This window comes from Acipenser ruthenus, chromosome 1 (genome assembly GCF_902713425.1).
Source record: "Acipenser ruthenus chromosome 1, fAciRut3.2 maternal haplotype, whole genome shotgun sequence".
Classification (NCBI taxonomy): domain Eukaryota; kingdom Metazoa; phylum Chordata; class Actinopteri; order Acipenseriformes; family Acipenseridae; genus Acipenser; species Acipenser ruthenus.
This window is the reverse complement of record NC_081189.1, coordinates 17,619,093-17,642,427: the sequence shown is the minus strand read 5'-3', so window position 1 is coordinate 17,642,427 and position 23,335 is coordinate 17,619,093. Positions and strand designations below refer to the sequence as shown.

The window sequence follows — 23,335 nt, the reverse complement described above, 5'->3', positions numbered from 1 at the left end:
CAGCAGTAAAAGCAAGTGACTTGTGTGTGTTGGAAAGGTGAAGATGTCGCCGTACAGCTTTAAGTTATGATGAAAACAACACTGCAAACATTGGCGAACAAGTGGAACTCTTATAAATACCGGTTTGTGCCATGGATAGCTCTAAACCTGGGCAAAAATGAGAGGTAATGCAGATTGTTAGCCCTGTGATTCGGGGTGTTTGCGCGAGTTAAACCGGAAGCGTGTTTAGGGAGAAAGATAAAAGTGGCGATACAGTGTTGCAATCCTGAACCTCTGTAAGTGTCGCATACTGTATTATTAAATACGACACGCGCTCCTGAATTACACTGTGTCGTGAAGGGATCGAAATCAAAACATTCCTGACATGCACGACTATGAACTGCTGCATGACCTCAGTCAGTTTCACAAGTGTCTTTTTTTTTTTTTACCTACAGCGACACACATTGGTAACAGGAAAATGAATACTGTGTAGGTCAGTCCTGTATTTATTCAAGAGAAAACAGCAAGGAAGATAAAGACAATATTATTTGGAAGGCTAATACATTTGAAAAATCATGTGGTAGATGATATTGTGGTTTTTTTTTTTGTTTTTTTTTCCCCAAAACATATTGTGTATGCATATGCAGACTATGTAACGATAACATTCATAACATGCATAAAATTATTATTATATTTAAATATTCTTTTGAGTTCTCCTGGTAATTTCAATAGAATGATAATTGTTCTGGTTCCTTGCAAGCTTAGAAAAATCTTGCCAAGGTAATAATTTTGCAATGCTACTTAAAAATTGATTTCCTATCAAATACATCAAACTGAATTTGAGTGTTTATACTTTATATCCATACTTTTTCATGTACAGAATGCTGTTTTCAAAAATGTCACATTTTGTATTTTACAATACTATATATGTATGTATGTATGTATGTATGTATATTGTAGCGTGCACTGGGGAAGGCAGCAGCAGGGCTGGTAGGTGATGTAATCAGATAGAGACAGAAGCCTTATATACGCTTCTTGCAAAGGAGCCAGCACTTTTGTACAGCGGTATCGGCGCTATGCTTTAGTGCAAGAGGTCTCGGGTTCGCACCCGCCAGTGTGTGGATTTGCCTCGCTCTCTGTGATGCGCCTGCCTGTGTTAACTGAGATCGCTACAGAAGTATTCACCCCCTACCAACAATGTCACATTTTGTTGAATTACAAATAACGTATGCACAGTTTTTCAAACAAACTCTTTTTTATTCAAAGCTGTAGTGGTTAAACTAAACACTTTTATATGAGGAGAAGATTAAACGTCAGCAAAACTTGCAAAGAAAATGTACAAAATGAAATTTACTGGTTGCATAAGTATTCAGCCCCTTAAGTCAGTACTTGGTGGAAGCACCTTTTGCAGCAGTTACTATTGGATAGGTCTCTACTAGCTTTGCACTGTAGGATGGTGACATTTTTGCCCATTCTTAACAGGAAAATTGCACCAGTTCTGATAAGTTTGTTGGGGATCATCGATGGACTGCAATCTTCAAGTCTCGCCCTAAATTTTCGATTGGATTCAAGACAGGACTTTGACTGGGCCACTCAAGAACATTCATTCTCTTCTTGTTCAAGCACTCCAGTATGGCTTTGGCTTTGTGCTTCGGGTCATTGTCCTGCTGAAATGTGAATTTCCTCTCCAGTTTCAGAGTCTTGGCTGACTCAAACAGGTTTTCCTCAAGGATTCGCCTGTATTTTGCACCATCCATTCTCCCCTCTATCCTGACAAGCTTCCCAGTCCCTGCTGAAGAGAAGCATCCTCATAACATGATGCTGTCACTACCATGCTTGACAGTTGGGATGGTGTTGACTGGGTGATGTGCAGTGTTGGGCTTGCGCCAGACGTAACGCTTGGAATTTAGACCGAAAAGTTCAATTTTTGTCTCGTCTGACCACAAAACCTTTTTCCACATGTCTGCAGTATCACCTGCATGCTTTTTCGCAAACTCCATACGTGCTTTAAGATGAGGCTTTTTGAGTAATGGCTTCTTTCTTACCACCCGTCCATACAGGTCCGCTTTGTGTAGGGACCGACTTGTTGTTGATGCGTCAACACTGACTCCCATCTCAGACACAGAACTTTGCAGATCTCTCAGGGTCATTGTTGGCTTCAGAGTGACATCCCAAACCAGTTCCTGCTTGCCTGCATCTTGATGCATCTTCCACTTCTTAATGATGGACTTCACTGTGCTGAGAGGGAATTTCTTGTACCCTTCTCCTGCTCTGTGCCTCTCTACCACTTTATCCCTGACTTCGAAAGCTCCTTGGTCTTCATGGTTGCTTTGCTGGATCACTATGTGAGTTGCAGCTTGAAAGTCTTTATATACCTGAGGGAAATTATCTACAAGTTAAACCGCTTTGATTAAATGAGCAGGGCACGTGTTGTGACAAGGAAAAGATTGTTTAGCACATGCGCACAACAAACAGGGGCGCTGAATTTCATGGGGAACTGAATATGATACTACACAGGCTCTACAAAGATGCCTCGATCAATTCCAACACACACACGGTGCGTCATCCCAGGAAAAGAAAATTGAAAATCAAAATAAAAACTAAATAAAGCTGATGCGTTTCAACGTATTGTCGTCATCAGGGCATTTTGTTTTTATTTTTACCTTGTTCTTAATAAAATATGAATAATTGAGAGACACTTTGGAGTATAAGTTTTTCATTAAGCGAGAGTTGCCGTAGGCCTATCCAAAAGACAGCAGCTTATTTTAATTCATTTTAGACCTGCATTCAGAATGGAAGGCTGGAAGCAGGGAAGTGCTTTCTGAAATATAGTGCCATTGGTTAATGTTATTGAAAATCATTTTAGATGTGTAAGGTGACTAAATTTATAAACTAAAGCCCTGGCCAGTCATCTGCCTAAGCACTTGTGCAGCAAGGTACATTTGAGTGGCCAAACACTTCCACTGAGCAAAAGGGAAATCCTTTTTTAAAAGCCAGTATAACGAATGTAAAGATCCGGTTTACTGAACACATTAAACACATATCAAACACTAAAACCATGCATTCTTTTACAGGTTATTAAGTCAAACCAGTTTCGCCCTGCTGAACTTCGGCTTTGTATTGTGTCCTTTAGTACTTTTTGATATACATTTCCTGCAGTGCAACTGGAAACAGATACTAAAATGTGTTTATTAGGCTTTGTCCTATCAATGAAATGTGTTTTTGTTTCTATTACAGGACACTGCGCCACGTCAGGGAACGCTCTCAAGACAAACTCATTTCTGATGAAGAAGTTTCTGCATCCTTATTGAAACTCTTCAGGGCTCTATTTAAAAGTGATTTGTTCAGGCAGAAGGAGGTTCTAAGTTTTCTTCCAGCCTCTGTGCAATCTGCATACCAAGACACATTAACTCCCTGTCAGTTCATAAACAGAGCTGATCATTATAATGATAAGGGAGCCTCCTTTTTTTCAAATGAGGTTATGTTGGATACGCTGGGGTTTAGTATTCACAGAGCACCTAGTTCACTCTTGTCTGCAGGAAGAGGAGTCTTTGTTGCCAAGGGGACTGTGCCAAAAGGAACCGTTATGTCCATGTACCCGGGTAGTGTATCATTCTAAAGTGTTAAATCCCTAAACAGGTCATTGTGTTGGCCTTCTGCAATGATGGACAGATTTGGAAAGCTGTAATTACTTGCTTTAATGATTTTTACCTTCCAAATTTCTCACAACTCCAGCGAGATAACTCGCCCTGTATCAGTATGTCTTATTCTTATACTGTGCAATGATCTCTCTAAATTTAAAACAATTTTAAATAATGCAAAATTGAGCTAAGGGTTGCGTTAGCAGGAATTGAGCTCCAGGAATTACTAGGGCACTTGATGACTCGATGACAGTAAAAGTAAAAAAAAACAAAAAAAAACAATGCACTTGGCTAATTTTTTCAAGAGAAGTATTTGTTATCTAACCTGTTGTGTCATAGTGTCTCTAAAGTGATGAGAAACTGCACTGTACATTGATAACAGGAACAGTGACAATACAGCGAAAGCTAATACAATTTAGATAATATATATATATATAATCAAGGTGTTGCAGCATTCCTTTAAACCAGAAACACGTTATTGAAGACAGTTTTAAATGCAGTATTGAAAAAGCTCAGAGATAATGTGTCTTTTTGGCTATTGTTCGTGAAGTATTATGCATTATTTCACAGGTACAGTCTATCAAACACATGAGCCCATCTTCTTCCAGTCCATCCGGAACCCTTTTGTTTTTCGGTGCATAGATGGCGTCCTCATTGACGGTAATGACAACGGAATTTCAAAGGTTGTGTTTAGGTAAGTGTAAAGACAAAAGAAAAACTGACGACAGATTACAGTACAGTAGAGAGATTGTTCATGGGGTAAAAAAGTCTGATGAGTGCATGCCGGGGTACCTGTGTCCACGAGAGAGAGAGAGAATGCAGTAGTTGTTACTCTGGTGAGCATAAGTTTTTTCCTGCCACAGTTCTAAAGTTCTGTGTTGCTTGTTGTGGATTGCTTTTCATCTTGACAGGTCGCTGGGGTTGCATCCGGTTATTACAGGAAACATCAGCCGGATGAGCCCATTCAAAAAATTGCTCACCACTTATTTTGGGGCTGGAATAGTTGCAAGGGCAGTGTCACCTGCTTCGTATATACAGTAAACAGAGAATACAGTAGACTCCAAATTATCCAACCTCTTGGCAATATGATTGGGTCATGGATAATCCAGGTGTAGTGCTTGCTGTTTACTGTTAACAATTTTTAGGTCATGCAGTGGAAGGGACAGACTGGGTCCTTTTAAACTGAGTGACATCACTTGGCTCACCACCGCTCCAGAGAACCCATTGGCTGTGGGTCAATATGTAAACAACTGCTCATATGGTAAGTTCTGCTTTTTATATTTACACCCTGTCTGTCTGGTGTGTCTGCGTCTGTTTAAATGCTAACTGCTTACACAGGTACTGAGCATCTTTTTATAAACAGAGTTATAGTTACATAAAAACAAAAAAGGAGCATCAAAGACAGAATGCCAGTAAGTTTACAGAAAGCCCTCAGAGAACTGAGAGTGCTGTAACAGTTTGAGACAGCCTGCTAAGTGAAACCAGGTACTAGCTTTTATCTAGTTTTTGTTTTAAATGTTTTTTCAGAGCTGTCCTAGTGGTGGCTCTTAAGTGATATGATTATATGAGCTGCAAAATACATATCTCTTGATTTACAATTGGAATAACCTTATAGCTGTTGCAGTGACAAATGCAGGGAACAGCGTAGGATAAGTTTTCTCTTTCTCTTTTTTAGAAAGATCTGCTAATGTTTGCTATCAGGAATTTGACGTGCCTGCAGAATTTCCAGTAGAACTTCGCCAGTACCTCCCCAATGTGAATTACAGGCATGACATACAAAGGTGTGGGTTATTATGGTGAAAACTGATTTTTAACCTTGCATGTTCATTTTGTTTTTTTGTTAAAAAAAATATCAGACTTGCCAATGTATGTGGTCTTGCACAGTGCAGTATTTTACATGTACATTTTTTAGAAATGTATTGTTAGAATTTTGAGTTGTTAAACTAGGGAAAACCACCAGAACTGATGGCTGTTCTTTTCACTTACAGGCCTCTGAGATGTGTAATCCTTGTTGCACTAAGGGACATCCAGCAAGGGGAGGAGCTGTTTTCAAACTACTACACAATTGTACATTAAACTGCCCTCAGAAACACTGGGAGAGATAAACTGCCAACATCTGTGGTAACCTTTTTGTACTGTAATACATTTTATAGTACAACAGTGTTCCTAATAAAAGCAAAAGGAAGACACACAAAATACCAAAGCAGGGGTGCCGATACTTTTGTCATGAACAAATAATTTAAATGAAATAAGTTTTCGTTGTTTTTTAAATTACTAGAAATTGTGTATTTTTTTTCATTAAAAAGTGGTTAAAAGCTTACTAAATGCTTGTCCTTAAATCCGTTACCTTATGGTATAACATGCATAGGGTGCCAATACTTTCGTCTGCAACTGTAAATACTGGAATTACATAGGCTGGGTTTACATGCAGGTGAAAATCGACTCTACAATCATGGCTGTGTGACGTTGTCATGTGAATACATCATGAAACAGCAAAAGCACGTCCTTTGGTCAGCGCGACTTTAAGGGCAGGGTCAATCGCTTTCTCACGATAAAAATAGCTGTAAAACTCATCTAAACCGGAGTAGGAATCGTGCTTGTGGCTCACGAGATTTCAGCAGTCAAGATCCTGTTTAACTGGTGGAATCTCATGTTATTCCCCAGCAAAACTATACCAAACCACACACACACACACACAAGAAAGAACGCAAGAGACGCTGCAAATGTAAACCTCTCGTACAGCCTATTATAAATGTTTGTAAAAATGCATGTTGTTAAACACAACTAACCAAACCTTTAGCCTCATATTATTATTATTATTAGTAGTAATAGTCATATTTTCTTGCTATAGTTCTTTTAAGATGTCACAGGAACAACAGAGCACTCTTCCACCGCACAGAACTGGAATGAATTGTTAGCATCAATTGGCATATTGTGCAATAAGTAATGGATATAGTTAACAAACAACATAAATGTACCTTATCTCTTTAAATAAAGACTTTTGTTTGAATGTTTATAATATTACAAGACATCCACGTTTCATTATAATGTGTGTGTGTTAAGCGGATTCTGCGCCTGGCACTTCTACCGCAGCTGCAGACCAGCAGTCACTGGCTTCTCGGAGCAGAGGCAGTGTATGCAGATTGGCAGATGTGTACAGGAACATTAAGATGCTCAGCCTGGTTGCTCAGCCTATACAATTGCCAGTGCATGAAGCTGCTCAGGAACCTCGTATGTATTTCTACATAGTCCCGTTCTCAATCTTATATTCATATAGGCCTAAGGATCATAGGGTTTTTTATTGTAGTGTAACCCCCGTATTCCCACATTTTCCACATACATTTATAGACTGCTTTAATTAAATAACACCTTTGGATGTTACGCATATCTATTTTTTAAGTAATAAAACTTGTACTTGGTAGAAGTTTTATTTTATATACTTGTGTGTGTGTGTGTTGGAAAGGGAACGAGACACAAACAAGTAATGCGTGAATTCGGAATGTGTGCAACAAGTTCATTCTTTTCTCTTGATTTTTTTTTTACTCTTTATGGCAACGCATGAAGCTCTCCTCATGATATTCAGAGTCGTTCTTTTCCTAATTATTAGGCAGACACAGACATTTAAATATCCCCTCCCCTACATTACTATGAATTGAGTAATCTGCATTGGTATGGCCGACTTGTTTTCCTAAATCAGAACTGCACAGCAACGTATTTCCTGAAAAGTACGGCAAAAACAGTGAGGAAAACTGTCATGACTTGTCCATGTAAGTGCTCTCTTAGTCAATAGACACCTCAGTCTCTGTACATACAAGAATCATCCACAACAAAAAAGCAGTAAGATTTCCAGATTTTTATTTCTGGATATTTACACCAGGTATTAAAAGTACAACAGAAAATACAAAATAATGCTCAACAAAACCAAAAAATAATAATAATAATAATAATTCAGTGTTTATGTACAAATATTAAAACAAAGATTTCCCCTTGAACATTCCTGATACTAAATGCAGTTTTGATTGTCTATAAATCAGGCTTTTTTTGTTGTTTTATTTTTTAACCATCATAATAATAATTCCACTCAGCAATACTGTTAATGTTTTTTCTCCTCTTTGCTCTATTTATTAAAAGTAAAAGGAAAAAAAAAATAAACAAATCCAAAAGTCAAATCAATATACACTAACAAAACAAAGTATACTGACTATTTCTTTAAAATATCACATTTTATTTTACATATTTCAGGGGGAGGGCTTTCAAATATACATATACTTCCCTACAAGTAAATTTCCATTAGTTTAATTCTAATTGTACCCAGGACTGTTTCATACAAGCTTTGGATAAAGCAAATATCACTTGGTTTTGCTGAAGCTAAAGCTCAGCATGGACAAGAGGAAAGAATTGCACAAATCTGAATGACCCAATTGTACACACTTTAGTATTTTCCAACCAGTATCACGGTAATGTACATCCTTCAAGTAAGTTCAATATGAGGGAGAACTAAGTATGTCGGCAAATATGAAAAGGCTTGTTATGAAAAAAAGAAAAGTATTGCTATATCCACAGCACCAGGGACTTATTTTACCAGTCATCCAATTGTCAATAACTTTATACAAATACTTAAAAGCTTTCTAGGTAAGACATTACCTGCTTTTATATGTAAAGGTATATTAATGTATTGTAAAAAGCATTGAAACAAACAGTTTGACAGGTAAGAAAGCTATTAACAAAGCACACAGAGTTTGATAGGTCTAAAAGTTAAGAATCAGACAACCAAGACCTGCACTTAAATCCTACATTAACCAATTTCAAAGCACTTGTTTCCTTTTAGTGTTAAAACTCTTAGGACTCCTTATGCCTTTAACCTTTTTAAAAAGCTCACGATAAAATCATTTCATACGCAACATTAATCTTCAGATCCAAATATTGTGTGTTTCTATAACCACTTGCAAAAAAACACATGATTCCAACCCACTTTTGTTTTATGTGTGATGGAAATGTTCTGAACAGCAAATTTCTTTTCAGAACTGAATGATGATTTCACCTCAAACGATTTTTAGGTCTGTAGAGTTGATGTGGTTTGTTATCTGCATTTACCACATATATGAATCTTTGATGATTAATCCTCAAAATCGTTTACCAAATAGTACAATCTGTATCAAAAGAAGTTATTTTACAGGAACAAATATATAAACTTTAAAAGCAAATGCAACATTAAATAGCTAGGTACAAACGTAAAGCCTTTTTAGTGGTACACTGTGTGAATTTGCAGCTATCATGCATGGACATGCTGCAGAGGACAGAAAACAAAATTTCAAAACAAAGTTTAATCTAAAAAGGTAAAGTCTATACATATTTACAAATTATTGCCTTATAACAAATTAAAATCTTTGTCAACACAAATTCACAAGTTTAAGTGGTCAAACAAGTTTGACTTTTCAAGACTACCCAACAATTAATAATTCAGTAACCTTCAATTCTTTGCATCATGAGACTGCCATTTTAAGTAACCACATTTTTTGTGAATTGACATTCAAAATTCAGTAGCCCTGAAAAAATGTCCTACCATATTTTAGATCTCTTCAAATGCATAGATAAATTAAGTAAACACCAGTACTGCATTAACAACTGGCAATGGGTTGATCTTGCAAGCATTGAGCAAAGGCATTTGTCATGAGCATGTGAGAAGACCAGCTAATAAACTCAAAATACATAATCAATGTGTACACCATATTCTCCATATGCAGCTAGATTCAGATGACAGAGTTTGAAAATAGGGATTCAACACATTGCAAAGACTTGCACAAAACACTGCAACAAGGAGCTGACAATGTGGGAAATTACATAATACTGGCACAAGCCAAGGCTACCCGTTAAGTGTTGTGTCCTTATGTGTTTACACCCTTTCGCACAATAAAACATTTGAACTATATTATATAGATTTTATTTTTTTAACTATTCACCATGACAAGCCTACTAAAGATGTACATGCACTTAACTTACATAAATAGTACTCAAGTCAGTCAAAATAGATTTTCTTATACTTCTCAAAATTAAGAAAAGTTCAATGTGCCTATGTATTTAGCAAATTTAATTCACTGTACAATTGCTAGAAAAGCACTGAAACATACAAAGACTAAAGTAGCAATGAGTGATGAGTGCAGTTCATAATGTTATTTAATAAATACCCACCCTTTAACTATCCACAAATGACCATTTTCAGTTTCAAGACTCAGACCGTCATGATTGAAATACAAGACATGACGAAAACCTATGATCACATAGGTGCTGAGTAAATGCTTTACTGCTTAAAATGTGCTGCAGTCATTTTTATTAACTAGGCAACCCCATTTGTTGCCATGTGATACTGAAAACTATACACCTAGACAACTGAAATACAGATAATTCCCAACTCTAAACATTATGGACTGCAGTTTTTCACATCACTACTTTTAAAACAATGTCACAAAAGTATGTTTAATACCAAATAAAAAACAGTACTTTAACTATAGTATATGAACTTATTTTAGGATACACCAAGAAACGTGTAACTTAATATACCATAAATCACAAACTTTCATTGGCTTGGAAAAAAAATATTTTGTATAAAATAAAATTGAAATGTTAAATTTCTAGCCAATTTGACAAGGTTAAAATACAGAGAGAGATCTGGCAGTGGAGTCCAACTTCTGTCGTATGGCAGTCACACCAATTTGCCCGCTAGAAAACTGATGCCTTCCCCGCTTTTCAGATGCAGTCCCTTTGCCTGCTTCCACAAAAAAATTCTTACGGTTTTGTAAACTGAAGTGCTCCCCTTCTGATATACAGAAGGCTCCATTTAAGAAAGTGTTCGCACTAATCTGTGCATAAAATATAAAAGCTTGGACCCTTACAAAATGCTACATTAGCCAGAGTCTAGTCTTGGTACCTGTATTCCAAAAGTACCCATTTCAAAACAAAAAAAATGTTATGGCAGCCATTCTAAGTGGCTCAAGAACATTGTCATTGGTTTAGAGATGTGGTCATAAGTTGTCTAGCAGCTCATAGAAGAAAGGGGGAGACAAAAAAAAAAAAAAAAAAAAGCCTGCATAGCTCACACTTACACCACACTATTAAGATCCAAGCTTCTATGAACATCAACTTATGACACTTCCACATTTAGGACTGAAAAATAAATGGCTATTTTAACTCTTGAGAAATCAAGATTTAGGTCTATATGATAAGACATCACTGATGTCATAGTTTAAAAAAAAAAAATAAGAAATTAAAACTTCCAGTGAATGAGTATATTTACACACTTGATGGTTTAAGCCATAAAGCTTAATGGTAATGAATCATTGTTTTCTCATTGTCAGTCACTCAGATTGGAGAGCTGCGTGTTGATGTAGTGTGTGCGAGTTCATGAATCCATTAGACTCATTTGAGGACAAGCTACCAAAGTCTGCCACCGACACAGCCATCTTGGCACTTGTGATGTGATGTGTGTGGTTCTCAAAGTCCACACCAAGATTATTTACAGAAACGTCATTGATAAATGGTTCGGAAAGACCCATTTTTAATCTCTTTGCAGGCCTTTCGCAGTCCTCGCTGCACATATTGATCTGGTTCAAATCAGAGTGGTAGAATCCAGCATCTAATAAATTCAGACAGTCATTATCGCCATTAGTAGTAAAGTTTAGGGGCTCTTCATTTACAACAGGCACATGGTTCAGTGGTCCTCTGTGCAAGCTGTCCAGTGGGGAGAAAGTATAGGATTCCAAACAGTTTACATCTGCTGAGTTGCAGACTGTGGCCACAGTATTGGTCAGTGCTAAAGAGGGGAAATAAATAAAAGGAATGTAACTGATATGTAGCACAACACAAAAATAGGTTTATATTGCAAAGAATGTAGAACATTAAAAAATTGCTTAAATATTTCATTTACAATATTTCATTCACTTTGACTGTGAATACCGACGAAATGTAAACAGAGTAAAAAAAAAAAAAAAAAGAAAAAAAAACTGAGACGCAAAAGGTTGCTTTAAAATCGAAGCACGTTTCCTTACCTGTCAAATCACTAGCAGTGATTGAGTTCAGTATGCTGAGCTGTTGGTCAGGAATGGGCTCCATTCTGCCACTGCTTGAACATACTGAAGGAGAACAGTCTACTCCCAACCCTTCAGCTTCATCAACAAGCCGATCCATTAAGTCCCTGTAAAGGAAATCTCATGTTAACCACTTTAAACACTCAGACAAATGTAGACCTTTCATGGGTTTGTTCAATGTAGTTCAGTCTCTTTTTATAAATAATTTCATAGCTTTACACCTTGTTGGAAGAGGTTCTGTCTATTCCTTAAAACAGAGAGAGCCAGAAGGACAGTAGCTCCTCACACATGTTTATTATGACATTTTAAAAGGTAAACCTAATCATTCTATGCATGTTTCACCTGAATTTGACCCACAAATCCAAGAAACAGCTAACAGCCTAAGCCAATTAATTTCATGGGGCTTTTCTGGGAGATTGTTGTACTCTCATGCACAGCTTTCTCTATTTATTTTACGATGTAAACATTTGTCTACAGTGACCGCAGAAATTGTCCCGTCCCCCCCCCCCCCCCAAGACTAGACACAGAAAGTAGGGTGTATTTGTCAAAAAGTGAAGAAATGTAGGCACCACATTCATATTTTTCAGCAACAGTTACAAAACACAAATACTATTACTTGGTAAAATTTACATTATACTTACGTCACACCAGGGTAGCTGCTGTATTTTTTCTTTCCAAATCTATTTTGCTGGACAAAGTAATCAAAACGTTCTGACTTTTTCCACACATAATAAAAGGCTACACATTCAGCAACAGTTCTTGTTGTAACCTTAAAAAAAAAAAAAATACAATATGTTCAGGTTTAGAAAAGCCAACACTCAAATGTTTTACATACTGCCACGAATGACTGATCTTCAGAGCGTGGCCCAAGAAACCTAGCTGAACTGTAAACAAATTTTAGGCAACTGTCTAAAGCAGACCAACTCAGATGTAGTAATAAGCCTTGCAATACAAACTGACAAACACATTATAATGGAGTATTGACTTCATAAGATTACATTAATCTGTTTTATCTACAGCACTTTATTTTAATTTTGTTTTGTTCATACCTTATGTTTTTGTACAAGATGGAAATTCTTGTCGTATATCTGAAGTGCGTGTTCAAAATTTCTGCATTCTTCTTCTGTCCATGGGAGCATTTCATCTATAAAAATAAATAAAATAAATAAATAAAATATCTTAATCACTGAATGAATTATAACCTGAGGGTTTATGGATGATGTCTATCAGTCCAAATGTGTGTGTCACTTACATTTATCTAGAGAAGCACTAGTACTTAACACAACAGGTCTACTAGTGATGTTTTATCATATTTTCCCATCTGTATGAAACTGATGTTTCTGGCACAGCTGTAAGCCTGCCACTGTAAGCCTTGAATATGTACAGGCAAACACTAACAAAAAGTAAAAAATAAATTCAGCTATTTACAAAACTGATGCTTTAGTTTAAATCAGCCTTCATTTGTACAAAACTTGGACGTAAACAAACCTCTTACCATACTTTTTTTTTTTTTTTTTAACATTTACTGTGGTTTATAAAAGTCACTTACTTTAAACTATGTCGAGCCTTTTTCAGGTTAAACAAATCAACCCATTAAATCGAGGTAAGCCATTTTGTTTTTATCCATTAGAATGTCTCCAATTGTCCTTCGATTAACAGTATATTCACTTGACTTGACATCATTTGACTTGCTTTCTTATTTTCAGATGCATACATGCAGATTTTTTTCTTTTGCTCTGGTGTTAAACGTAGGGTCGACTCACCATGTTGTACTTTCTGTTTTGCTTTGGGAGCGGGAGCGTTGATGACACTGGTATGAATGTTCAGTTAACAACGAATTAGGAAAGCAAGTCAAAGGTTAACTGCATAACTGTTAATTGGCCATGATTATTTCGCTGGCGCTACAATGAGGGAAACTACAATGCTTATATTTACATTTGCTTGGCTTGGGAAGTTGGCGGGTGGCGGACAGCGGGCTGGTGATATAACGGGTAAAAAAAAGCACTGTTTATATTGGTGGCATCTGTTCAGAGAATAGCCTGCGGTATGCGAGGGTGGCGTTATAAAGGGGCGGCGGTATAATGCGGGACAACTGTGTGTGTGTGTGTGTGTGTGTGTGTGTGTGTGTGTGTGTGTGTGTGTGTGTGTGTGTATATATTAGATACACACACACACACACACACACACACACACACAGTGGATGCAGGTCATGGTTATCTACCTTTTCATATTTCTGATGGCTTTAATTTTATATTTACAGCAATGGCAGGGGATGAATGTCACAACATGCTTGTTTTGAAACCAATCTATCTTTACCTTTCAAAGACTTTCCATCCCTGCGGTACCTTTCAAGTGCTTCATGGACATTATAGTTACACTTCAATAGTTTGTACAATGCCTAAAAATAACAAAAAACACAATTTTATAATTTATAATGCTGAACTTACAGGTTATGGCACACCAAAAATAGGAAGAAAGAGTACATTTAAAAATGCAATAATACATTGTGAAGTTCATTAGCACCTAAAAAGACAAATGCCAAAAAGGCTACTGAAGCCAATGAAAAAAGTACAGAATTTGTATTTATCCATCTTGATTTACATTTGTTCTGCTTCCAGATAGGTTACAGTACTCACTTGCTCATTGTCTCTAACTTGAGTGCCTTCTGCTGTTGCCTGTGTCTTTCCATCTACTACCCGCAATGATGCCTCATGCAGGAAATCTTTAACCTCATTCTCAGGCAGGACATTTGGGCTCCAAAGGAGTTGATCGTCATCTTCATATGCTACAGAGAAGAAACACGGGTAACAAATCAAATGAATATATAGTGATTTGTATTATAGGGCATTTTTAACATGCATTTATAATACAGTAATAATTTGATATGGGGAACTTACCCTTTTCATCATCAGTATACTTGCACAGATGGGAGGGAATTTCTGCTTGGTACTGACAGCCTACCATTATTTCCTTTGGTTAAAAAAAAAAATAATAATTTAAATGACAAAATAACAAAAAAGTTCAGCTTTTAGCAGAATGTTAAATATCAGACCTATTTAAAAATATCCATTACTATTCCAAATCAACACTGCTGAAATCTGCTTTATCGTAGGCTACATTATGTAAGAATGTGGTAAACAGTCACCAAGTTATGATTATTGTAAAATTAAACAAGTTTGCTGCCTCTGCCAGGCTTGTTGATAGAAAAATATTACCATATTAAATTATTTTATTTAACATACTGATGTCCTTTTTCTATTCTTTAAATCTAGACATTAACAGCATGTAACATTTTTAATTCGAGTAGTTACCTTTCTTGAGTCTTCAGAGGGATTTACACCATCATCTTCCCCCTCTGACTCTCTATCACAATCATATATCGCGTTTGCTGAAAATCAAAAAGCAACACAAAACATATAATGAACATTTTGTTTATAAACACAATCTGTATAAATGTACAACCAAAAACAAAATACAATAAATATTGTATAAACCACCACTCTTCTGGATTATGATTAGGGCCGATTTTCGGTTTTAACTGATAAATCAAATACAAAAAAAAAATGAAATCTGTGTATAGCCAACAAACACCGGAAAAACAATGGAAATGGTTACTTCCTGACTTGATTCATTGGTTTGTTCTGAATAATTTAAACCCACCCCAGCTACTGAGTGGTAGCAAATTCTTACATTTCTATTGGAGACTCCGCTTGCAAGATTTAAAATTAGATTACAATTAGAAGGCTTGTTCGTGGGATTTAAAGCTATATTACAGTTAGATACAATAAAACAGAATTGCAAATTGTGGCGAAATGTAAAAAAAACCCAAGAAAAATGTGCCCGTGACCATAAGAATTTCATTGTGGAAGACAGCAAAGGAAAGAAGGTACAACTTAAGTGTGCAAGTACTGTCGAGTTACTATACATAGTGACCAAAAAAAACACCCAAGCATTTTGGAAAGTAACCGAAAACAATAATTTCACACAGTATATAAAAGCGATTTACATAATTCAGATAGTTAAAAATAAAGCACAGAAATGAAATTAATAAAAAACTAAAAACAACAGTGCTAATTCTGGTTAAACCTCACACTGGTCTATTTTCATTATCAAACACCAGTCTTAACTCCACAACCCTTTAACTGTATAACCATGGGTGATTTATTGGCCACCTAATTAATAAATAACAACAAATGGGTGTCTTGAACAAAACAAAGCATCTCCTTAACCTGCTATAACACAAAACTTACATCTTAGAGTCCGAGGGAAGAAATCTGTTGTCTCATGTGAAGTAACTGATGGGGTCAAATCATCAGCTGAGGACTGTGTTTCTTCATCATCACCAGATAAGAGGTCTTTAGCTATTTCCTCCTGTTGAATAAAGGTTTATACGAGAAGACTGATATTATAAAAGTTATGAAAGAAGAAAAATGTTGTTTATGATGATCTATGTTTGACCCTTACTTTTTCAGTGCACATTTGCTAAATCAAGCTTACAGATTCAGTGTCAGATATTCAGAAAACATTCCTCTGTTACTTTCTACAGGATTTAGCGGTTTTGGGGCAAATACCCAAAACAGTGTTGAAAAAATATGATGCCAACTTCAATTTCATTGAACTCACCTTGTCTAAAGTCATATCAGGTAACTCATCTGTCAGTTCCCCCGGAGAGCTACCCACACTTGAGCCTGCAACAGTACTGACAGACGCTTCATATCGATAAATGGCCAGCAGCTCTTCTATGGGCATGGTACCTTCCTGTTAATGTGTAGAGTATGGAAATTACATTAGTTAAGTTTTTAGAACTGTATTAAATACCAAAATAACTATACCAAATTGAACACTGCACAATTTACAACCAAACCACCAACAAAAAACACTGCATTCCAGTTTTTTTTTTTTTTTTTTTTTTAATGCTTCAATATATGGATAAGATTATCAAATATACAAAACTTTCCAATAAAAATATCACAGCTATACTGTATTTTTTATAGTTTATCATTAAAGTAATGAAAAAATGTAAATCAATTTTAGACCTGGGTAATTATTAACTGCTGGTTTTAAATAATGTTTTAGAGACTATTGGCCAGGTGTATTACTGGATTTACACCAAAATGCAATTTGGACCATTTTGTGAAAGAAAAACCCTTTTGCTAATGTTACTTAGCAAGTAAATAACTTTGACGTACATTTCATACTTCTAATTAAATTATCAGTTTTGTACTAAGTTATGTTTTATTTGAACAAAAACTGATGCCAATTGGATTTGGGTATAAACATTTGGATAAATCTGGTCCATTCTGCTTTATGCAACGATACACGATTATTGCTTCTACCAATATAACCCTACCATATTTTGTGACATTAAGTCTTATTAGAAAAAATGTTTAACAAACTCAGTAATGTTTCTGTCAAGGTATATGGCTATTGCTAACTATGTGCAGCTCAATCAATGATTACATGTAACAGTTATTTAAATCTAGGCCATTATAATCTCCTCCCCAATGGTTAAATAAATAAATAAAGATCAGCATTTACAAATACTGATCCGTGTTCCATTTATAACACTGTTTCTTTCCCCACAAGGCTTTTAAAAGATACATACAACACAGTTTGTCAAATTATGCCTTTTTTAGTAACACTTCGAACAAATATATTAAGAATGGTTGACGGTTTTATTTTTTTATTACTTATGTACCTTTTGTAGATCTTCGATTTCTGCACTGAAGTTTCTGTCTCCCTCCATCAGTTCCTCCTCCTCAAGAGTTCGCTCATCATCATACTCATGCACTAACATTTCTGCTGTTGGATCAAAATCGTGATCCTCAGAGGACAACGAGCCGACTGTAAATAATATTTTAAAAGACAAAAACACATTTAAGAACCCTCAGTCGAAAATGTTAGCCATATACAGCATACCGTGTTGTAAAAAAACCAAACAAAAAAACGGTGTATATATTTAAAAATATTACTAGACTTAACTTGGGTGTTTGCAAATACGCGGGGGTTAAAGTGGAAAACTCGTATTTCATTCGATATGCAAACTATTAATAGTACTCAAAGAAAACATCAAAATCGCGTCAATGACTTAAGTCAAGAGATCTGTATATTTGTAATAAACACAATACTCCACAATGAATTATAAATGTAGGCATGAATTATAGTCGACATATTTGACAAGAAACTAGTATCTTGACACATATGATTAGATGTGAAAACACATACACCAGTTATTTTGCGCTTACCTGGGCTTGAACTTCCAAAGGAAGCCTAAAAACAGAGGGAAAAGGGACATATCAGTTGAATTGCTAGCGTTAAACTTAAGGCACATCGACAAATAGCATGTGTAACTGTGCGGAACCTAATATAGTATCGATAAACCAAATCAAATCTAGCACCGCTAGGTGTACACATAACCAAAATAATACAAAAATAAGCGACCAGATTTTACACCCCGTTACACAAAAATTAAATAATGTATTAATAAATACTTATGTTAAGTATAAAACGACAAACAGTTATCCACCCTTTATCGAAACCGACAAAATATAAAAATCTCTACGCCTAATTTTGACTGATTGTATCACAGATCTCAGCAATTAGAATCAGGTAGAGCAAAAGCATAACACAACAATGTTTTTGATTTACTCGGCCGATCCATTTCACATTTAGTCACGCGTTTAACAACATTAAATTAAACTCTATCGTCGACTCTCAAATACTATAACTAACATTTCAGATAAGACGTCACATTTTTCGCAAAGGATTTCTACAAAACAATCTTAGTCTGTGTTTAGAAATAGGGACCCTAGGCCTACTCCCTTAAGATCCCGCTTAACAACCAAACCGATTTGTATTATTCCAGCCGCCCCACTAAGCCACCAAAACAAACATACTAAAACATTAACGCTCAATAAACACAGTCGATTAAACTTATCCGGAGTGTATAGTCTACAAAAACAAAAAAAATAATTTAAAATCTGATGCTTCTTCTATATTTTCCTCCTTACCTCCGCCATATTGGTACCTTTGGCTAATAAACTGCTTCAGCGCCAGGTACCCGGATGGAAACAACGAGCCAATCAGAAGCCCCATCTACATTCTCATGATAAACGGGGATGTAATTTTACCGTATCTAGTAAATACCATATTATTTTACACTGGAAAGTTGTGCAAAAATTCACACTTTTATTATCCTCACCTACCCTTTAATAGACTATCATGATTAACAATATATTTGTTAAGAAACACAAGAATAAAAATAAAAAAACGCTTTTGTGTTTGAATAAAAGTATTGCTTAATGTACTGTATACCAAGTGTATTTATTATATAGTTGACAATTATTCAGTGATATAATCGTTTATTTTTGAGTTTTTGAGCGAGGGTTACATGTTTTTTTTTATTCTGTGCTAAAAAGAGAGATAAAAGCAGGTAAACAGTGACTAAATATTTTCAACAAAAGGGCATCATCCCAAATAATGTGTGATATTTGCCATTTTTGCTGGATAAAACCAGACATTTATTAAAGATTAACTTATGTATTGTTAGTTTCTAAATGGCCAATATATTTATGTAAAATCATAGTTTTGTTTTTAGTAAAACGATAATAAAAAGACACAACTGTCAAACCACAGAATCAGAACTAACAATCAGAACCACACAAAAGTTTGATCTGTCACATCTGTAAAGGCAACTACAGTTTATATGGTTAAAGCAAACATATTTTTCCCATCAGAAAGCTAAATTAAGGATATAATTTTTATTAGCAAAAAAATAAAAAAACACAACCTCTAAAATTAAGGGAGTGTGTTTAAAAAAGATAGTATACAGGGGGGGGGGGGGGGGGGGGGGGGGGACGGACTTGTGTGTGTTGTATGCCGACAGTATATTAATTTAGAAAGTACCCTTCTGTGTATCATACATGTTGTTAGGGTTAAAGGATAGTCAAGTACTCTTAATTTATAACAAGGACAAATGCAAGTAGGTACAGAATCAGTCTAACACTATACTGTATGTCCAGCTTCTGAGGCTAACATGTTTTAAAATGTACTTCTAACCAAGTTAGACATGATTCTAATAAGAATACAGAAAGATTGTGAAAACGTTTAACTTCAGATTGTTATAGCAAAAAAAGAGAGCACCAATTACAATTCTAAAACAAAGAACAAACATTACTTAAAAGCTCCTGTATTAAATGTCTGAGTAGCTTATTTCAAGTTTGCCTTATTTGGCGTGATTCAGAAAGTAAAGAGCTTTGAGAATCTTGCCCATGTGTAAACGTTTTTCAGATTGTGAGAGTTATATCTATTCAGGCAGTCAAATGATATCAAACCATATGCTTTATCCAAAACAATTTCACTATTACAATAAAATAAAATAAATCTAATTGGATATGGTACTTGTTGCACACAAATTTCATTACCTAGTGATTCACAAATCAGTTATAGCTGTGGTCAAAACATCTTTTATGACTCTCATCAACATAAAATACCCTTTGACTTATTAATATACATGTGTTAAAATGTGACAGAATGAACTTGGTTGAAATAGCAAGTATCTGTGAGATGTTTTCTTCATTAAGTCACATACCAATCTAAGAGGATGCCTCTTGCAATGTAACTTTGTATTAGCTTAAATAGATGTCTTTCATTAACAGTGACAGGATAGACTATGATGATGGTAATGTAAATACTGTGAATTGAGAAATCAATTTGCTCTACAATGCAGTATGATGCAAACTGCCTATGTATTCCTGATTTACAAGTATTCTGATATAATAAAAAAGTAGCTTCAAATTACATTTTTATTTTACTGCCACCTTATCTTTTAATGTTTGCTATCATTCTGAGTAGTTCTTTTTGCAATTACTCAAAAATTGTGTTTTTGAATTTATGATCAGTCTGTGTTAAGCTTCTTTGACTCTGGTTTTAGGAAGTTATTTTCTCTTGTAGTTGTCTTTGTATTGGTACCTCCCAGTACCATCTATAAAACTGCCCTGTATTGCCACCAGCAGCTAAATGAAACTTGAGTCAACATGGCACAGCACTAGATGTGCTGAATGCTGGCTGTTACTTCTAAAAAGACACTTTGTTTGGAATATTGTAGTCTAAGTTTTCTTGTGGCAGAAAAACTAGACCTGAAGACCAACTCCAAAACATATGTGAAAGCACCTTAACTCAGACGTAAAAAACACCCACTCAGAATGACTGCAAATAAGTTAAGTACACAGTAAAAAAAACCTAGAGCACTTGATGGACGTTTTCCATAATTATATGTCAGAGATTAACATATTTTATTAAAGTGGCACACTGTGTGAAAGTGAGCCTTTCTAGATACAGAACTTGTATGAGAATACCAGCACTTCTCCCTGATTTCACCTGACACTTATGAGTCTGCCTTTCAAGGCACTTCACCTAGCTTTAGGTCTTCAGCCCTCAGTCATAAAACCTATTCAACCTTCCTTTACATCCTGACAATAAAATCTTCTAGATAACAACATTGCCTAATACTCAATGTTGAATAAAAATGCATAGCTTTTGATGCCTGGCACAACTTTAAAATGTATTCTGACAATTTAAATTTGACCATCACATCAAACCTACAATAGACTAATCCATAAATTGAAATCAGTGGCAATGCATGGAAATCAGTGGCAATGCCTTGAATAAAGGTGTCTGCCAAATAAATAAATAAATAAATAAATAAATAAATAAACAAAACTGGTTAGACTGCACTTTGAGTATTGTGTTCGGTTATGGTCCCCACAATACAAAAAGGATATGGTGGCTTTACAGAGTCCAGCGAAGAGCAACCAGGCTAATCCCACGGTTTAGGAATTAGTTATAAAATGGGTTGAGTGAAATTAATCTATGTAGCCTATAATTTAACCCTAGCCAATACTTTAAGCACAGCACAGCACAGAGACCAGGACCAGAGGACACCATTTGAAATGAATAATCTGAGGGATATGGAATCTGTCTGACTGTATCTCACACTTCCAAACTTAATGTCAGCCTGTCTGATTTATGTTTGTAAGCCACACTTACATTTTTACATACATCTTGAGAACCCCTTTTGTTATTGTAAAGAAACTTGCTAAGAACCTTCTTTACCACAAACGTGAGTGTATCAGAACCTGGGAGTGGATGGTGTTTGCACTTATGGTGCATGTCTGCCTGTCCAACCGTCTGTAAGTCATATTTACAGTTTTACAATTGTATTGATTATTCAGTTGAAAACTGCACTTTCTAGAACAAGTTGTTGAAATGATCAGAATCAGGATCGAATTGCAGTTTAATAAGATGTAAGAAAATAGAAGGTAATACAAATTGACTTTCAAAACTTGGTTGGAACCCCCTTAAAACAGTTTGCAGTAACTGGTGTGTTATTTTTCTGAATGTTGCCCATTGCCCTCTCAAACAGAATATTTTTCAGTAGAAAACTTATTTTATATGAAACTGTGACATTAAGATTTTTATCTGCACATATATTGTGTGGAGGCACAGCTCTGGATAAACTGGAAAAAGAAAAAAAAAGAAAAGTCTGGAAAACTAACAAGATTATAAGGAACTTCTGAGGAATTGGCTAATTCTAATGAGAGTTTTCTAAATGTGATACTATATTAAAACAAGAGTTGTCTTGCTTGAGTTCTAGTTTTAGCTATGTTAGGTGGTTTTGTTAAATTTTTAATTGGAAAGAACAACCAGCAAATGTAAATGTCACCACCATCTAGCCCCTTATACATCCTCTGGAAAACCCCAGAAAACAGTTGATTACAGGAATGATGTGGAACAAACATTTTACAGTCTCGCTGATTTCTCTCCAGTGCCTTCAGAGCCGGAAGGGGAGGAGCTTCCCCCGGCTCTAGAGTCAGCAGGGCAACCGCCGGGCCAACCTCAACAGCCGCTATACCTGCTGCTGAGGGGAACACGAAGAAAGCCAGCTGCACGTCCACGTCCAGAGGGCTCAGCGTCCCCGCTGCTGCCGGTGCCACTGCTGGAGTGCTCCGCGTCGCTGCCAACATCGCCACTGCCAGCATCACCACTGCTAGAGTGCCCAGCGTTGCTGCCAACATTGCCACTGCCAGCGTCACCACTGCTGGAGTGCCCAGGGTTGCTGCCAACACCGGCACTGCCAGCATCACCACTACTAGAGTGCCCTGCACCGCTGGCAGCATTGCCACTGCCAGCATTGCCACTGCCAAAGTTCCTGCGCTTCTGCCAGCATCTCCACTGCTAGAGTGCCCCACGCCACTGCCAGCATCGCCACCACCGGAGTACTCAGCACCAGCGTAGCCACTGCCAGAGTGCCCAGCGTTGCCTCCATCAGAGGGTGCAGCATTGCCACTCTCTGTAAAGGAGACCCGACAGGGCAAAAGTCACTCAGGATTAGGGGGTAGAAAGGGGGTTAAATGGGCACCCAGTCACAGAAGCCCAGGGGTTACAATAGGGGTTATTTGTATTTTTTCTGAATACAACTGTATGTCGCCCTGGGTAAGGGCATCTGCTAAGAAATAAATAATAATAATAATAATAATAATAATAATAATAATAATAGTTGACTCCTGCACGGCAGTACAGCAGGTTAACAGGACATGGGGCAGCTGTACATCCCAGTCTTTCTGGCGGCTAGTG

At 36.3% G+C, this 23,335-nt stretch overlaps 2 protein-coding genes across 6 annotated transcripts; one reads left to right on the top strand and one right to left on the bottom strand.

Moving 5' to 3' along the window:
* Positions 1 to 6,684, top strand: LOC117425345 (SET domain-containing protein 9). 2 transcript variants are annotated; one of them, XM_034042247.3, is made up of 6 exons: positions 1 to 164; positions 3,217 to 3,581; positions 4,191 to 4,314; positions 4,766 to 4,881; positions 5,296 to 5,401; positions 5,609 to 6,671. In XM_034042247.3, the coding sequence occupies exons 1-6, from the start codon at positions 67 to 69 to the stop codon at positions 5,694 to 5,696; spliced, it is 897 nt and encodes a 298-aa protein (XP_033898138.3). In that variant the 5' UTR covers positions 1 to 66; the 3' UTR covers positions 5,697 to 6,671. The 2 variants fall into 2 exon arrangements, with proteins under 2 accessions (XP_033898138.3, XP_058868730.1); XM_059012747.1 differs by lacking the exon at positions 1 to 164 and adding an exon at positions 1,339 to 2,324 and having other exon boundaries at positions 5,609 to 6,684.
* A 774-nt stretch (positions 6,685 to 7,458) lies between these two features.
* On the bottom strand, positions 7,459 to 18,805 carry LOC117425013 (mesoderm induction early response protein 3-like). 4 transcript variants are annotated; one of them, XM_034041669.3, is made up of 13 exons: positions 18,712 to 18,805; positions 17,947 to 17,971; positions 17,400 to 17,545; positions 16,325 to 16,459; positions 15,952 to 16,072; positions 15,013 to 15,089; positions 14,599 to 14,671; positions 14,338 to 14,486; positions 14,018 to 14,099; positions 12,751 to 12,845; positions 12,343 to 12,470; positions 11,663 to 11,808; positions 7,459 to 11,427 (listed from the first exon to the last, which is right to left on the bottom strand). In XM_034041669.3, the coding sequence occupies exons 1-13, from the start codon at positions 18,718 to 18,720 to the stop codon at positions 10,973 to 10,975; spliced, it is 1,641 nt and encodes a 546-aa protein (XP_033897560.1). In that variant the 5' UTR covers positions 18,721 to 18,805; the 3' UTR covers positions 7,459 to 10,972. The 4 variants fall into 4 exon arrangements, with proteins under 4 accessions (XP_033897560.1, XP_058868719.1, XP_058868717.1 ...); XM_059012736.1 differs by having other exon boundaries at positions 18,729 to 18,752; XM_059012734.1 differs by lacking the exon at positions 18,712 to 18,805 and adding an exon at positions 18,434 to 18,705.
* Positions 18,806 to 23,335: the final 4,530 nt, after the last annotated feature.

What these genes read in the sequence shown, in the direction of transcription:
- LOC117425345 (XM_059012747.1), top strand. Translation starts at nt 2,200, where the DNA reads ATGATGGACTTCACTGTGCTGAGAGGGAATTTCTTGTACCCTTCTCCT. An exon ending in ATTTCAAAGGTTGTGTTTAG is followed by an intron (nt 4,315 to 4,765) that starts GTAAGTGTAAAG and finishes AACAATTTTTAG; the next exon opens with GTCATGCAGTGGAAGGGACA. An exon ending in TACAGGCATGACATACAAAG is followed by an intron (nt 5,402 to 5,608) that starts GTGTGGGTTATT and finishes TTTCACTTACAG; the next exon opens with GCCTCTGAGATGTGTAATCC.
- LOC117425013 (XM_034041669.3), bottom strand. An exon ending in CTGATATGACTTTAGACAAG is followed by an intron (nt 16,073 to 16,324) that starts GTGAGTTCAATG and finishes TTTATTCAACAG; the next exon opens with GAGGAAATAGCTAAAGACCT. An exon ending in GGATGGAAAGTCTTTGAAAG is followed by an intron (nt 12,846 to 14,017) that starts GTAAAGATAGAT and finishes TTATTTTTATAG; the next exon opens with ATGAAATGCTCCCATGGACA.